General features: G+C 38.0%; 1 protein-coding gene across 32 annotated transcripts in view; it reads left to right on the top strand.

The window, feature by feature from the left end:
• Nucleotides 1–16,627, top strand: part of PCM1 (pericentriolar material 1) — an 89,885-nt gene that overhangs the window by 27,203 nt on the left and 46,055 nt on the right. For 18 of the 32 annotated variants that reach the window (XM_032618265.1, XM_032618267.1, XM_032618262.1 and 15 more), the window contains 10 exons: nucleotides 1,683–1,899; nucleotides 4,880–5,081; nucleotides 6,018–6,191; nucleotides 6,721–6,878; nucleotides 7,207–7,445; nucleotides 11,663–11,817; nucleotides 11,962–12,091; nucleotides 13,103–13,243; nucleotides 13,758–13,948; nucleotides 15,309–15,512. In XM_032618265.1, coding sequence (XP_032474156.1) covers nucleotides 1,683–1,899; nucleotides 4,880–5,081; nucleotides 6,018–6,191; nucleotides 6,721–6,878; nucleotides 7,207–7,445; nucleotides 11,663–11,817; nucleotides 11,962–12,091; nucleotides 13,103–13,243; nucleotides 13,758–13,948; nucleotides 15,309–15,512 — 1,811 coding nt within the window. The remainder of the gene's footprint in view (nucleotides 1–1,682; nucleotides 1,900–4,879; nucleotides 5,082–6,017; nucleotides 6,192–6,720; nucleotides 6,879–7,206; nucleotides 7,446–11,662; nucleotides 11,818–11,961; nucleotides 12,092–13,102; nucleotides 13,244–13,757; nucleotides 13,949–15,308; nucleotides 15,513–16,627) is intronic. The other 14 variants (XM_032618266.1, XM_032618258.1, XM_032618268.1 and 11 more) reach the window with 1 other exon arrangement.

The following is a 16,627-nucleotide window of genomic DNA, read 5'->3' as shown; positions in this document are numbered from 1 at the left end:
GCTCCGCAGTACGTGGGATCTTCCCGGGCCGGGGCACGAACCAATGTCCCCTGCATCGGCAGGCGGACTCTAAACCACTGCGCCACCAGGGAAGCCCGCAGTATTTTTTTTTTATGGATACCTTCATAGGTATTACAAAATAAAAATACGTTTGAGAATGGTAGGTGTCTAATTCCAGATTGTGGTTATCTCGAGAGGGTAATGGGGTCAGGATTTCTATGTATAAAGCTTTAGCCATTATCTGTAATATATTTCTCTTAAAGAAAGAATTGATGCAAATGTGGCAAAATACTAAAATTTGACTAAGCTCAGTGCTGGTTACTCATTATATGATTCCCTAATCCTTAGTGGATTTTTTAAATGTTTCATAAATTTTTTTTTTTTAGTAGCAAAGAAGCGGTAGGAGAAACTGATAGGTTAAGAAGTTAAAGTTTATGATTGTGGTTCTAAAAAGATGACAAGAGAATGAGATTTTTGAAGGTTTATTCTATATAAAATATGGCATTTGTAGCACTTAATTTAGATCCAGTTAATAACATCCAGTGAATCCCTACTGTGTAGTTACGTGTGTCTATAAAACAGTATATATATACTGTTACATAGATATGGTGGCACATCAGGGAATAGTATGTATATAATTTGGGAATAGGAAAGGCATATATACTTACCGACCAGCACAACCTACACAAATGTTTATCTCTTTTTATAAAGAATATTTATGTATTTTTGGGACTTCTCTGGTGGCGCAGTGGTTAAGAATCCACCTGCCAACGCAAGGGACACGAGTTTGATCCGTGGTCCAGGAAGATCCCACATGCTGCGGAGCAACTAAGCCTGTGGGCCACTACTACTGAGCCTGCACTCTAGAGCCCACGAGCCACAACTATTGAGCCCACATGCCACAGCTGTTGAAGCCCGTGTGCCCTAGAGCCTGTGCTCCACAGAAAGAGAAGCCACTGCAGTGAGAAGCCTGCACACCACAGCTAAGAGGAGCCCCCGCTCGCCACAACTAGAGAAAGCCTGCATGCAGCAACGAAGACCCAATGCAGCCAAAAGAAAAAATGAGAGAGAATATTTATGCTGTTTTAATATATGATCCATTTTTAAAAAAATTTTATTTATTTATTTTATTTATTTTTGGCTGTGTTGGGTCTTTGTTTCTGTGCGTGGGCTTTCTCTAGTTGCAGCGAGTGGGGGCCACTCTTCATCGCCGTGCGCAGGCCTCTCACTATCGCGGCCTCTCGTTGCGGAGCACAAGCTCCAGACGTGCAAGCTCAGTAGTTGTGGCTCACTGCGGCATGTGGGATCTTTCCAGACCAGGGCTCGAACCCGTGGCCCTTGCATTGGCAGGCAGATTTCAACCACTGTGCCACCGGGGGAGCCCTATTTATGCTTTTCTTTTCTTTTTTTTTGCGGTACGTGGGCCTCTCACTGCTGTGGCCTCTCCCGTTGTGGAGCACAGGCTCCGGACGCACAGGCTCAGTGGCCATGGCTCACGGGCCCAGCCGCTCCATGGCATGTGGGTTCTTCCCGGACCAGGGGCACAAACCCGTATCCCCTGCATCGGCAGGCGGACTCTCAGCCACTGCGCCACCAGGGAAGCCCAATTTATGCATTTTTAAAATGAGATTGCAAGCTTTAATCGCCTAATCTTTCTTTTTTCTTTTTTTTTTTTTTTAAAGCCTCCACCTGTTCCAGACAATAGAAGACAAGCAGAAAGTCTTTCATTAACTAGGGAGGTTTCTCAGAGCAGAAATCCATCAGTTTCAGAGCATTTACCTGATGAGAAAGTCCAGCTTTTTAGCAAAATGAGAGTGTTACAAGAAAAGAAACAAAAAATGGACAAGCTGCTTGGAGAACTTCATACACTTCGAGATGAGCATTTGAACAATTCATCCTGTAAGTAAATCTAAGCAGTGTTAGGTAGAGGACATGTAAGTATATATGCCAACATGTAATAATTCCTTAGTAAATATTTGGTGAATGAATAAACACATAGTTACTCAAGAAAATTATAATTTTTGTGGGGAAATAGGACTTGTATGTAAAAAGTTTTTAAGTAACAAGGCAATGTATGGTAAAGCCAAATAGATGGTAGATCTGTTCTGTAAAATTCAGAAAAGGAAAAGAATGAATTTGGGCTTGAAAAATTGGTAGGATTTTATTTTATTTTTTATAAATGTATTTATTTATTATTATTTTTGGCTGTGTTGGGTCTTCGCCGCTGCACGCGGGCTCTCCCCAGTTGCGTTGAGCAGGGGCCACCCTCCGTTGCAGTGCTCGGACCTCTCACCGCATGGTCTCTCCCGTTGCGGAGCATGGGCTTCAGGCACGCGGGCTTCAGCAGTTGTGGCGTGCGGGCTCTAGAGCACAGGCTCAGCAGTTGTGGTGCATGGACCCAGTTGCTCCGCGGCATGTGGGATCTTCCCGGACCAGGGCTCGAACCCGTGTCCCCTGCATTGGCAGGCAGACTCCCAACCACTGTGCCACCAGGGAAGCCCGGTAGGATTTTAAATAAGGGAAAAGTATAAGAGAAGGTAACTGTTAGACACTTTGACATAATAATACTGCACTTTTTCGCATATCCAAAATTTTTCCTTAAGGAAAAGCTAAACCAAATTAGTACTTTGATTTTAAAACTATGAAACAGATTTAGAAAGTATTTATACAATAAAAACCTGAGATATGAAAAACTTATTTAGTACAGAAAGTCCCAAACACTTCCCATTTTTTAAAATACATAAATAGTTATCTCAGGTGGGACTAGGAAAGGCATATAGTCATCCTAGGTATACTAGTTAAAGAGTTATACAACTATCCCTCAGTATCCATGGGGGATTGGTACCAGCACCCTCACCCACACCCACACCCACACCCCTATGGATACCAAAATCTGAGGCTGCTTAAGTCCGTTATCTAAAATGGGATAGTATTTGCATGTAACATAAGCATATCCTCCAGTACACTTTAAATCATCTCTGGGTTACTTACAATACTTAATACATGTGAATGCTATATAAATAGTTACCAGCATGCTGCAGATTCATGTTTTGCTTTTTGGAACTTTATGGAATTTCTTTTTTCCTGAATATTTTCTATCTGCTTTTGGTTAAATCCGCAGATGCAGAGCTCTTGGGTATGGAGGGCTGATTGTACTAGTTATATAGGAAAGCCAATAGTCATCTTAGTTATACTGTAGGAACTGTCTTTTCTGCTCTACAGATTACTTGCCTTTGTCCAATTCACATCCAGTTACTAGTCCTCACTTGGCCACATACCTTCCCAAGCCTGGTCCCTGCCTCTTACTCAGACAGTTGGTAGTAGGAGCTGTAGCATTGGGTATTGGAATCAGTAGGGTCAACCCTAACTGGTCATTATTCTTTAGCATTCCAGATGCTGTCTTATTAAAGAACAGACAAGGGATAGAAACATCATCTCTGGATCCCTGTACTTCACCCTAGTTGTCTGCCACCTTCAAAGAACTGTACTGTTTCTGCCCTGAGACGTGCTCCTTTCTTTTCCCTGACTTGTGCTGCTCCTCGGCCTCCTCTAGAGTAGAAGCTAATCCCAGTGCCCATCCTCCCTAAACAGATGAACACAGCCAAGAAAAACTTAGTTTTTCCAAAGTTGTACTCAAAGCCTTGTGGTCAGTTTTATACACATAATTAAAGTAGCACTCTGTCTACTGATGACTAAAAAATCATATATTTCTCTGGGAAACAGAGTTGGGAAACAGAGTGAAAGCAGAGCAAAAGGTAGAACAGTCAAGGAATAGAGAGAAAAGACTACCGGAAACCAGCTGTAACAGTGGATAACGTGAGCAACAAATGACGATTGTCACTGAGGAAGAGATAAATGATGATAGTTTTAAAGTGGTAGTGGACTTGCCTGGTGGTGCAGTGGTTAAGAATCTGCCTGCCAGTACAAGGAACAGGGGTTTGAGCCCTGGTCTAGGAAGATCCCACATGCCGTGGAGCAACTAAGCCCATGCACCATAACTACTGAGCCTGCACTCTAGAGCCTGTGAGCCACAACTGCTGAAGCCCGCATGCCTAGAGCTTGTGCTCCGCAGCAAGAGAAGCCACCACAATGAGAAGCCCGTGCACCTCAATGAAGAGTAGCCCCTGCTCACCGCAACTAGAGAAAGCCCACACGCAGCAACGAAGACCCAACGTAGCCAGAAATAAATAAATAAAGAGAAAAAAATAAATAAACTGGTAGGAGAGAGAGAAGCACAAAGATTCTTAGTCTTCATTTATTACCCTTGAAAGCATAAGATATCTTTGATCTGTGTGGACAGAAAAGTAATTAAAATGTAGTTCAAGAGCTGTCTTAGAAGATTAATCATCATCTAATTAGAAAATTTTATTGCTGAGTAGTATTCATGGTATTATGTACCACAGTCATTTTAACAATTTTGCCTTATCTTTTGGAACAAGAAAAGTTCCATATTGGAGACCAGATAGAATCCCTCTGGACTGGAACATTCTCAAGGACCTAATCAGCTAGGGTTGCCCTGTAAAGATTTGTAGATGGTGTGCTTGCACATCATATGCAGTGGCTCTATTTAACGTAACCTGGAACCAAGTTTATCAGAGGAGTACTCTCGTTACTTTCTCAAGGTAGAATATCGTAGCTCTTGTTGGTTTCCATCTTGTCTTTCCTTATTCTTTCCTTTCTGTTTTAACTGTGTTTGGTTAAAGGACATGTTAATAAACAAGTGGCCTGGTTATATCCTTAAGTTTCACATTTTAAAGCTGCAGGATTTAAGATGTTAATGACTTTTACTTTTTATTTTTCTATGTCTGAGCCAACTATGAATGTGTTGTTTGATGCTGTATTTGTTTATTTATGGTAACTGGTCTTTTTTTTTTGGTAGTTGTGCCTTCTTCAGCCTCCCCACAAAGGAGTGTGGATCAGAGAAGTACAACCGCAGCTCCCTCTGCTCCTGTAGGCTTAACACCAGTTGTCAATGGAGAATCCAATAGCCTCACATCATCTGTTCCTTATCCTGCTGCTTCTCTAGTTTCTCAGAATCAGAGTGAAAATGAAGGCCACCTAAATCCAACTGAAAAACTCCAGTAAAACATTTCTACAAACATTGTTTACATAGATTAGAATTGAATAATGGGGATAAATCTTGGGGGTTTTTTCTTTGTTGAAAATTCTGGAAAAACTGAGTTAATTTGATATGATAAACATTCTTAAGTGGTATGGTGGTAGAATAAGTTTGTGTGTTATATGTGCATCTTTGAGTTGTCCTAGAGAAACGTGACATTGTAGTAACATGTAATTTCTATAGCTAATGTATTCCTGTTTTCCAAATGAAGGGACTACAGTTAAAAGATTTCTGTATTCAAATGGTTTAGAGCCCAGGCTCTAGAGTCAGACAGCCCTGAAATTGTATCTCACAAGGTTGTGTGACTGTGGACAAATAGCACCCTCACTAAGCCTCTTTTTCTTCACCTGCCATAATATATTTGTTCGTAAAGGTGTTTTAAGGATTAGAAAACATTGGCCTAATTCCTGGGACTCAGTAAAAATTCAACAACCTAATTATTCTTTTTGGTAAACATGTTATATAGTATGGTAACTGGTAGATCTCTATATGTTGTAGACAAATTGGGAACTTCTGTAAATGCTCAGGAATGCCTGCATACCTGATTTGCCTAAGAGGTCCTATTTTAATGGAATATTTAGTACTTTACATTTTTGATACTTATTAAGAAACATAGGAATATTTTTGACATTGAGACTTAAGCTGTTAACATCTATATCTGCTTAAAGTGAACACTTGGAAGAGGGTTCCTTATGCTTTTGTCCGTAACACAACATAAGTAAATAAGGTGATGAGATTTTGAATAACCTGTACTTGAAATTACATTCATTATAGTCACATCCCCTGGATATTTGACTGGGTTTAAATTTTGTTTGTGCTGGCTGCTACTGTATGAAAATAGTGTATGCTTTATTTTGCTAAAATGGGTGTTAATATAAATGTTTTTCTTGTTTATCAGGAAGTTAAATGAAGTTCGAAAGAGGTTGAATGAGCTAAGAGAGTTAGTTCATTATTACGAGCAAACATCAGATATGATGACAGATGCTGTAAATGAAAACACAAAAGAAGAAGAAACTGAAGAGTCAGAATATGATTCCGAGCATGAAAATTCTGAACCTGTTACTAACATTCGGTAAGAACTTTTTTTTAAGTTGTTTTTCTAACATATTCACCCTAACAATACATTTAATATGAAACAAAAGAAACCTCAGTAGAGTGCCTACCGTTTGCCTTTTATTTAAGCTTTTCTCCTGTAAGTCTGCTGTTTTGGTTAGTGTACTCTTACTTGTTCTATAAAGAAAAACAAATAGGGAAGTATTGAACACAGTAGTTTAGTAAATTTGCTGTTTGTTAGATCAACTAAAAGTTAATCATAAGAAGTACGTAACTTCATTTTCCTGCCTCTTTATTTTTAGGTGTAGTTTTGATTTTTTTTTGGTTGTAATTTTGATTTTTTTAGATGTTTTTCTTCTTAAATGTGTGAATAGGAGAAGTTAGTGAAAAGCAAGAGCCGTTTATTTAGAGGATGAATTTAAATGGGGAAATAGCCAATGATGTTCATAGTCTGGAATTATTTTATCACCAGTTCTAAAACTTTGATTTTTTTATTATTACATATATTTTTTACCTTAAATAACTTCAGGTTGTTTTCTTTCTTTTAGAAATCCACAAGTAGCTGCCACCTGGAATGAAGTAAATAGTAATTCTAAGGCACAGTGTGTTTCTAATAATAGAGATGGGAGATCAGTTAATTCTAATTGTGAAATTAACAACAGATCTGCTGCCAACATAAGGGCTCTAAACATGCCTCCTTCTTTAGGTATGATTGACTCTATTCACAGATAATTTTACCATATTACTCTTGGGAAGTGGAATTCCTTTTTTTTTTTTGCGGTACGCGGGCCTCTCACTGTTGTGGCCTCTCCCATTGTGGAGCACAGGCTCTGGACGCGCAGGCTCAGCAGCCATGGCCCACGGGCCCAACCGCTCTGCGGCATGTGGGATCTTCCCGGACCGGGGCACGAACCCGTGTCTCCTGCGTCGGCAGGTGGACTCTCAACCACTGCGCCACCAGGGAAGCCCGGAATTCCTTTCTTTAGTACTCTTAAGTTTATTAAAGTATTGATTTCACTGGTACATGTTTTCAGCAGATTGTCGATACAATAGAGAACAAGAACAGGGGATTCACGTTGCACAAGGTGAAGGTGAGGAGGAGGAAGAGGAAGAAGCAGAAGATGAGGCAGTCAGTGGAGCGTCATTATCTAGTCATCGGAGCAGTCTGGTTGATGAGACGCCTGAAGATGCTGAATTTGAACAGAAGATCAGCAGACTTATGGCTGCAAAACAGAAACTTAGACAGTTACAAGATCTTGTTGCATTGGTGCAGGTAAATGCTGCTTGTATTTAAAAAAAAAAGTGTCAAATGGACAGTCTTATAAGGTAAAATTTATGTGTTTGATAATTATGTTGGTATAAGTATACTAGTACACATTTAATGAGTTCTAACTACATACCAGGTTTAAATGCTTAGCACTTTACATGCCATATTATCAGAGATCAGCAAACTTTTTCTAAGGGTGACTTAGTAAATATTTTAGGCTTTGTGGGCTATACAGTTTCTGTCACAACCACTCAGTGCAAAAGCAGTGATAGACAGTATGCAAACAGATGAGCATGGCTGTGTACCAGTATAACTATTACAAAAACTGTTTGTTTGTTTTTTTGCTGGAGACCCCAGTTCTATATCACATAGAACTTGGTAACATCTCAGTGAGGCAGATACACAGTTTAAAGGTGTTAGTTGACCAGAGTTATACCATTGTCAGAGCCAGAGTTGAGACTGACATTCTGACTGAGATCTTAACTCACTTGATGTAGAAGAAAAACCATATTGTCTTATTCAGTAAGGCCAAACAAGTAAAGTTGGAACTATTAGTTGTAAATTTTAAAAAGCCATTTGAATGTATGAATGTGAAATTATGTAACAATTAACACTTGTATATTGACTGATGTGGTCCAAAGGCTTTTTGCAGTTTATTAGACTAGGTATAAAACTTTCTAAGAATGATTGAACTTTTTTAAATCATTCCTTTTCATCTGTTTTTTATATATATATATTCTTTTCTCAGTAACATAATCACTATAAAAATATCTTTAAGAGAGACTTCCTAAAGTATTGAAATTTATATGATTTTTGGAAGCCAAAAAACTTCTGGTAAAATGAATGAGTGATTTGTCTTCATTTAGGTTTGCTTAGCTTGTGTTAGGTTGAAAAAAATGAAGTATAGAACATTAAAATTAACCACACTAATGTATAGAAAAACAATTTTTTTGTGAATGAAAATAATTCAATTGTTATTCACAACTTCTTTTGGAATGCTACTTATTTTGAGTAACTCAAGTGAAAGATGAATGTGCTCCCATTTTTAAATAAAGGGAACACTACTAGTAAACTCCCTTTGAGCCTTCATTCATAATCCCATTCTCCTTCACAGATGCTACTGCACTGCATATGTTTTATATATATATATATATATATATATATATATATACACACAGTAGATACAGTTCTTTTTTAGCTGCAACATAGTTTTCTGTAGTATCAGTGGACCTTAGTTTAGTTAATCTAACATCCTATCGATGTTTACTTTTGTTGTTTCCAGTTTTTCACTATTTAGAAAGAACAATCCAATGAACGTTCTTTCACAAGCTTTGTGGTGCATTTGTGTTTTTCAAGAGCAGATATGAAGAAGTGGAATTGCTTTGTCAGAGTATATGCACTTTTTTTTTTTTTTTTTTTTTTTTTTTTGCGGTACACGGGTCTCTCACTGCTGTGGCCCCTCCCGCTGCGGAGCACAGGCTCTGGACGCGCAGGCTCAGCGGCCATGGCTCATGGGCCCGGCTGCTCCATGTGGGATCTTCCTGGACCGGGGCACGAACCCATGTCCCCTGCATCGGCAGGCAGACTCTCAGTCACTGCGCCACCAGGGAAGCCCTGCACATTTTAATTTTAATGGACACTGCTTAATTGCTCTCCAGAATGACTATATTAATTGATATCTAAGCAGTGGTGGATGAATCCATTTCCTTATACCCTTGATTACATTTTATTTTATTGAGATACCATATAGCTTGTTTAACCATTACTGGAATTGGCTTTTGGCTTTTTCTAAGGTTTTCCTATTGTAAGAAGCGGTGTTGAAGGGAAGAAGGAGCATAAACACATGTATACAAACAAACACATACAGGTTTATATACACATGTATATATTTTTGCTTATATGTTCAAAGTATATCTGTAGACAGATACATAAACTGATAACACTGGTTACCTATGGAGAACGGAATTGGGGAAAGGGATGGAAAGGAGATTTTTCTAAACATCTTTTTTACTATTTGAACTTTGATCGTATGACAGTAGTACCATTTGAAAAAATTAAGACAGCTTCTAAAGCAAATAATAATATAGGTTGTGCTATCTTGAACATCATTGTACTTGCTAATTACTTTCTCATATTTTCTTTATGACTCCTCTCCTCAGATGTATTGCCCGTGTGGGAACAATAGATGAGAAATGATGAATAACTTGGTGGCTTATAGATGAATCAGCTTAATTTCAGGCTTATGTTGAATGCAGCTCTTTTGCTTTAGTGAGTGTTCTAAGACCTGAAATAACATGTATGAAAAATGAGAAAACTGCAATACAGAGGGATTAAGGGTCCTCATTCTGAGAGCTATTTAAAAAAAAATGATCCAAACTCCCCAAGTTTTTATATGTTTAAGATTGATACATTTTACTTATTTTATTAAGGGTAGTCTTCTTTTGCTTGTGCCCTTACTTGTATCCTTTCCCAAGAGACTCAGGAGAAGGTTTAAACAGTTATATAGTTATCATGATTGTATAAAACTATTATTACTCTTCTTGATTAGATTAGCTTAGACAATTTATATAGCCCTTATATGGTTCCTTAGTCTGTGATGCAGCATGTGTTGAAACAATAATTCTTTAGTCAGTTACTTTTAGCTTCGGAGTTTATATCATTTCAGTTGTTCAGACACTCTCATGTGACAATCTGAAACTTTATGTAGTTTTTTTTTCATACTTTGGTTTTTCCACTTTTTTATTGTGAGAAAATGCCTCATGATCCAGCTTCTCTGTTTTTGAGTCCCAACTCAGTTTCTTTTTAATCTTACCATTTTAGTAATAAATCAGGTTAGCCTTTAGATTGATGAGAAGACCAGAGTAACACCATGTGTATAAGCTTAAAATCGATTAGACAGTTTTACAATCAAAGTTAGCTTTAACTCTCTATTTCCAAAGATTAAAGTTTCAGTTGATTTCTGCAGAGAAAGCATGAGTAAATATAAAGTATACAATATTAAATTTTTTTTTTTTGGCGGTACGTGGGCCTGTCACTGTTGTGGCTTCTCCCGTTGCGGAGCACAGGCTCCGGACGTGCAGGCTCAGCGGCCATGGCTCACGGGCCTAGCCGCTCCATGGCATGTGGGATCTTCCCGGACCGGGGCATGAATCCGTGTCCCCTGCATCGGCAGGTGGACTCTCAACCACTGCGCCACCAGGGAAGCCCAATATTAAATGTCTTTAAGAAAATGTCATAGGTTACCTCCAATCCTCCATTTTTTTTTAAATAAGATTTTTTAAAAATAAATTTATATATTTTTGGCTGCGTCGGGTCTTCATTGCTGCATGCAGGCTTTTTCTAGTTGTGGTGAGCGGGGGCTACTCTTCATTGCAGTGCACTGGCTTCTCATCTTGGTGGCTTCTCTTGTTGCAGAGCACGGGCTTTAGGTGCAAGGGCTTCAGTAGTTGTGGCATGCGGGCTCAGTAATTGTGGCTCACCGGCTCTAGAGCGCAGGCTCAGTAGTTGTGGTGCATGGGCTTAGTTGCTCCGCGGCATGTGGGATCTTCCCGGACCAGGGATTGAACCCGTGTCCCCTGCATTGGCAGGCGGATTCTTAACCAGTGCGCTGCCAGCCCAGTCCTCCATTTTAATAAGCACATTGATTTCAACAGAAGATACGTATTTACTGTTAGGAAGATATGATACTTTTGTTGTTTTTCCAGTAGTTACAGATTTGAGGTGGTACATTCTCATTCGTTTTTGTATTGTGAGCCATTGGTACTTGTTTGGCAAACTAAAGACCAAAGTGAGGAAATGGAAAGCTTTTTAAGTGAACAATTGATAATAGACATTGGTTGTTAAATTGTTAATGTAAAAGTCACATCTGAAGAAAAAGTATCTAATATCAAGAGTTCCAAGCTCCAATGATATATTTTGTATCTTTTTCATATTCTCTAGAAAGTTCTTCTTTGATTTTAGAATCTGGTCAAGGAAAGAAAAGGCAAACTAGTACTTGCCATTGCTGGGTAATTGGCAACTCAAATTATTGATGTACTGTTTTTAGTTTTAGTACTTTATTTCCTGCCATTGGTAGAGGATGAATTTCATTGCTCAAAATCATATGCTTTCCCTACTGCTTTAAATTTTACATTAATTTTGCAACCTAGTTGTATTTACTAAGGTATGAATTGGATAATGTCTTTAGATATCAAGTTTGTTTTAATATAATGATGCTGTTTTAGGATGATGATACAGCAGATCAAGGAGTTATCTCTGCCAATACCTCAAATTTGGATGATTTCTACCCAGCAGAAGAAGACACCAAACAAAATGCAAATAACACTAGAGGAAATACCAATAAAACACAGAAAGATGCTGGAGTAAATGAAAAGGCAAGGTATGTTAAGCTTCTGGCTTTCAGGTCATAAAAGTTTAGTGCCTATTAGAGAGAAGGTACTCCGCTAGGTACTGTATTACATCGTGCTTAATGCTATTATCAGATTTACTGGAGTCCACAAATATAATGTCAATTTAATTATAGAGAGAAATTTTATGAGGCTAAACTACAGCAGCAACAGAGAGAGCTCAAACAATTGCAGGAAGAAAGAAAGAAACTGATTGAGATTCAAGAGAAAATTCAAGCATTGCAAAAGGCATGTCCTGACCTACAGGTAATTAGGAAATTTCTTTCTTTCTGTTTGTCTGAAGAAAGATATTTAAAATCTTAATGTCAACTGAAAGTACTCTTTGTCTTTTTTTAGTGCTAATTTGATAGATTTATATCTTAATTTTATGATTAATGAAATGGATGGACAAATGAAATGTGTTAAGGATGTACATTTATACTGTGAAAGGTAGCACATAGGAATTGACTCTAATTATTCCCATTCTTTCACTTGTTGGGCCGGCTGGCTGTGGATTCAGAACATGAGTGTTTATAAGTATGTATTATATTAAAATATTCTGGTTTGAACTTGGTAGTTAAGGGACTAGCATTTCCATTTTTTACTGGCCTAAAATTACATAATAAAGCTGTTAAGCCATCATGAGTTTTTTAGGGAAATTAAAATATTGTTTTTGTAGTTTGAATATTAAATGTATATATGCTTATTAAATAGTACCCTATGCATGGGTTTTTGAGTTGAACAGAGAATGTGCAGTCTTTGACCATGTCAGGTAATCAGGAGGAGGGTTAATATGGGAGGGGAATATCAATTCTTTTTTTTAGATTTTTCCTACCCTTTATTGGTTAGCTCTATTCTTCAGTCAGGTTTTGTTTTCAAAGAAAGGGAAACATATCAAGTGATATTTCTAATATAACTTTATTTTCTAGACGCTTACCTTTTCTACTTTATCTAATCCTTTTTTTCTCGTTCCCAATCTAAATAATGTGCAGAGGAATATATGTCGGAGTTGGGTTGAGTATGTGAAATTTTCCACAGTAACATTTTATCCCTCGTGTCTCTGTTGTTTCGGAGGGTTGGTTACTACTGTTCAACTTTAGTGTGTGTTTTCATCTTTGTTTGCTTATGTCATATTTTCTTTAGATCATGATGTCAATTGAAATCTGGTGGTAATAAATTAAATATGATACTAGAGCCCTAGAGAAGCAGTGAAATAATTTTTATGAAATTAACATATAATTGCTTTAATTCCTCATAATAGTTTTAATTCTTTTTTAGCTGTCAGCCACTAGTGCAGGTAATTGTCCCACAAAAAAATATATGCCAGCTGTTACTTCAACCCCAACTGTTAATGAAAATGAAGCCAGTACAAGCAGATCTGCTTTTGAACCTGATGATCCTTCAGTGGTAGATAATGAGGTATGTTTTACCTTGTTCCTGAGTCTTGAGGAAGAAAACTGAAACATGTTTTTAAATGTAGCCTATTATGTGTCTTTTCGTTGTGGGAAGAAATAATTTTTTCCAAAAAGTAATTAAGTTTGTATATTTTCAAAATAGCCTTGCCCTTTATTAGCAATTATTTGGCAGAATCATATGTAAGGGTTAGTTATAGTAAATAGTAATCATTTCAATTAGAAAAACCTGTCCTTTGGCATTTTATTTATATGGGATTTATAGAAAACATTGTAACTTTCTTCTAATAGTTGATAAAGTATACTTGGGTGCTACCTGTTTTCATAAAGAATTAATGATTGCCTAATTTTTTCTTATTACTAAAATATCATTTTGACCTTCTTGGGTATCTCAGTGTAAAAAGGATAGAGTGAGAATAGAAATATTTGTTGGTATTGACAATAGTATTAGGCTGTTTTTCTTTAAGGCTAAAACAAGTCCCGATATTTACACCAACTTGACTTAATTTTTAAAATAACAGTTGTGGTCAGAAATGCGAAGACACGAAATGTTAAGGGAAGAGCTGCGACAGAGAAGAAAGCAGCTTGAAGCTTTGATGGCTGAACATCAGAGGAGGCAAGGTCTGGCTGAAACTACATCTCCAGTGGCTGTTTCACTGAGAAGTGATGGGTCTGAGAACCTGTGTACGCCTCAACAGAGTAGAACAGAAAAGTAAGAGAGCTGTTAAAATCATTTTTTAAAATATCACCTATTTACGGCCTATAGGATAGGCAGCCTCATTTCCCCTCTGCATCATAGCACAAATCTGCTGTTGCAGTGAGACTTGTGTTTTAAGCATCACCTTTGTGACTCAGTTTGACTAAATCCAGCTACTTTCTGTTGTAACTTCTCACAGCATCACCTTTCTCTCTTTTTAAAAAATTTACAAAAATTACTAAGACGCTTGCTCAAACGGTGATACAGACTTTCTTGAGTATATAAGCCTTATTTTCTTAGTTAAGTTTCAAGTTTATAAAAAGAAAATGCTTGATACTTTGTAGTGCTTTTCTATCAGGCCAGAAATAAGTGCTTTTTTTTTAACTTAAATTGAGTATCTGCTATTTGTAAATTTCCTAAGAATTTGAAAACATTTTATTGTGTAAAACATTCAGTTTTTAGGATTTATGTTTGAAATTTCCATATTTAGAATATTTCTAAAAGAATTGGTTATCTGTAAGATCAGTTAATTACTTATCTTTATAGTAGTATTCAGATCTAAAATTTTGAAATCCAAATTTGTTATGACCTAATTTTTTGGTATCAGATTGCATTTCTGCAACATTGCACTAAACCGTACTCTCTCTCGTACTCATAAAAGAACTATTCCTGTTCTTAGAGTGCCAATACGAATTTTATTGATCAAACTATATCTTCAATATTTTATTGTGTTCTGTGTACCACACATCTATACTTTAAAAAAGTTCTTTATATTGTTTTGTTAAACATCTAGGTTTGAGAACCATGGGTCTAGAATTGTGCTTTCCAGTACGACAGCCACTAAATATAGGTGGCTATTTAAAGTTAAATAAAATTAAAAATTCATTTTCTCTGTCACACCAGCCACATTTTAGGTGCTCATTAGTCATGTGTATTTAATGGCTACTCTATTGGACAGCACAGATATGGATTATTACTACTATTGCAGAAAGTTCTACTGGATAACTCTGATCTAGAAAACTGTGACTCAAGGAAAAGTTGAAAGTTGAGAGGGGTTTAGTTTAGGAATAAGTTCCAGGGGATATGATTACTAGTTTAATTTATATGAAGCATTGTTTTCTGGAAGGTAGCGTAAACAGATTATAATAGCAGTTGGAGAGTACCACCCATCTCATAGTTACTATGACTAAATGAAATTTTATATACACACATATGCATATACATATATATATGCATATATACATACACTTTTTTGGTGCAGTGATATATATATATATTTTTTTTTTTTCTTTGGTACAGTGTCTGGTACATAATAGGCGGTAAAGTATTTAGCTCATCTCCAGAATGATCTCGTGTTTTGTCTCTTAATCTCTAGAACAATGGCAACTTGGGGAGGTTCTATCCAGTGTGCACTAGATGGAGAAGGAGATGAAGATGGTTACCTTTCTGAAGCAGTTGTTCGGACAGATGAAGACGAGGAGGAGGAGGAGCAAGACGCCGGCTCCCATGATAGCTTTTCCGTGTGTCCTCCTAGCAGCGCAAATCATAACTCCTATAATGTAAAGGAAACTAAAAATAGGTTAGCTTTTCCGTGTGTCCTCCTAGCAGCGCAAATCATAACTCCTATCATGTAAAGGAAACTAAAAATAGGTTAGCTTTTCCGTGTGTCCTCCTAGCAGTGCAAATCATAACTCCTATCATGTAAAGGAAACTAAAGATAGGTTAGCTTTTCCATGTGTCCTCCTAGCAGCGCAAATCATAACTCCTATCATGTAAAGGAAACTAAAAATAGGTTAGCTTTTCCGTGTGTCCTTCTAGCCGTGCAAATCATAACTCCTATAATGTAAAGGAAACTAAAAATAGGTTAGTTTTGCTGTTTTAATTTTTTGCTTGATTTGAAGAGTCTCAGGTCTTTCTGACTCCAAGCAGTTCTTCAGTTCTCTGAACCAACTGTGTGTCCTACAATGTAATTTAATTCCACCACTAACTGCTTGGAGTCAGGGCAGAGCCCACAGGTTAAGAGGCTCAGTCCCACAAGAGTGCCTCACTTTATTTTTTATTTTTTTGCGGTACGCGGGCCTCTCACTGTTGTGGCCTCTCCCGTTGCGGAGCACAGGCTCTGGACGTGCAGGCTCAGCGGCCATGGCTCACGGGCCCAGCCGCTCCGCGGCATGTGGGGTCTCCCCGGACCGGGGCACGAACCCGTGTCCCCTGCATTGGCAGGTGGACTCTCAACCACTGCGTCACCAGGGAAGCCCAAGTGCCTCACTTCAGATGCTGCTTTAAAGTCTCAAGTCTTCAGGGCACCCACACTTCTGTCTGACTTGGCTACATATTTGGCGGTTCCCACAGCCCCTCTTCAGGTTCCATAATTTGCTAAAACAACTCATAAAACTCTGGAAAATACTTGTTTACTGACTTCTTACGAAAGATACTACTTAAGAACAACTAAGTGAAAGAGATGTGCAGGGCCAGGGATGGGTTGGGGAGGGGCACAGAGCTTTTATACCCTCTCTGGGCACACCAGCCTTCCAGCGCTTCACTGTGTTCACGACCCAGAAGCTGTCCTAACCACCTTGTTGAGGAGTTGTTACGGAGGTTTCTTTACATAGGCAGACATAGGCAGAATTGACTAAATCACTGGCCATTGACGATGAAGCTCAATCTCCCTCTGTGAAAGTTGGGGGATGGGGC

The sequence above is a fragment of the Phocoena sinus genome, chromosome 21 (genome assembly GCF_008692025.1).
Source record: "Phocoena sinus isolate mPhoSin1 chromosome 21, mPhoSin1.pri, whole genome shotgun sequence".
Classification (NCBI taxonomy): Eukaryota; Metazoa; Chordata; class Mammalia; order Artiodactyla; family Phocoenidae; genus Phocoena; species Phocoena sinus.
This window is presented reverse-complemented; position numbering and strand designations above follow the sequence as displayed.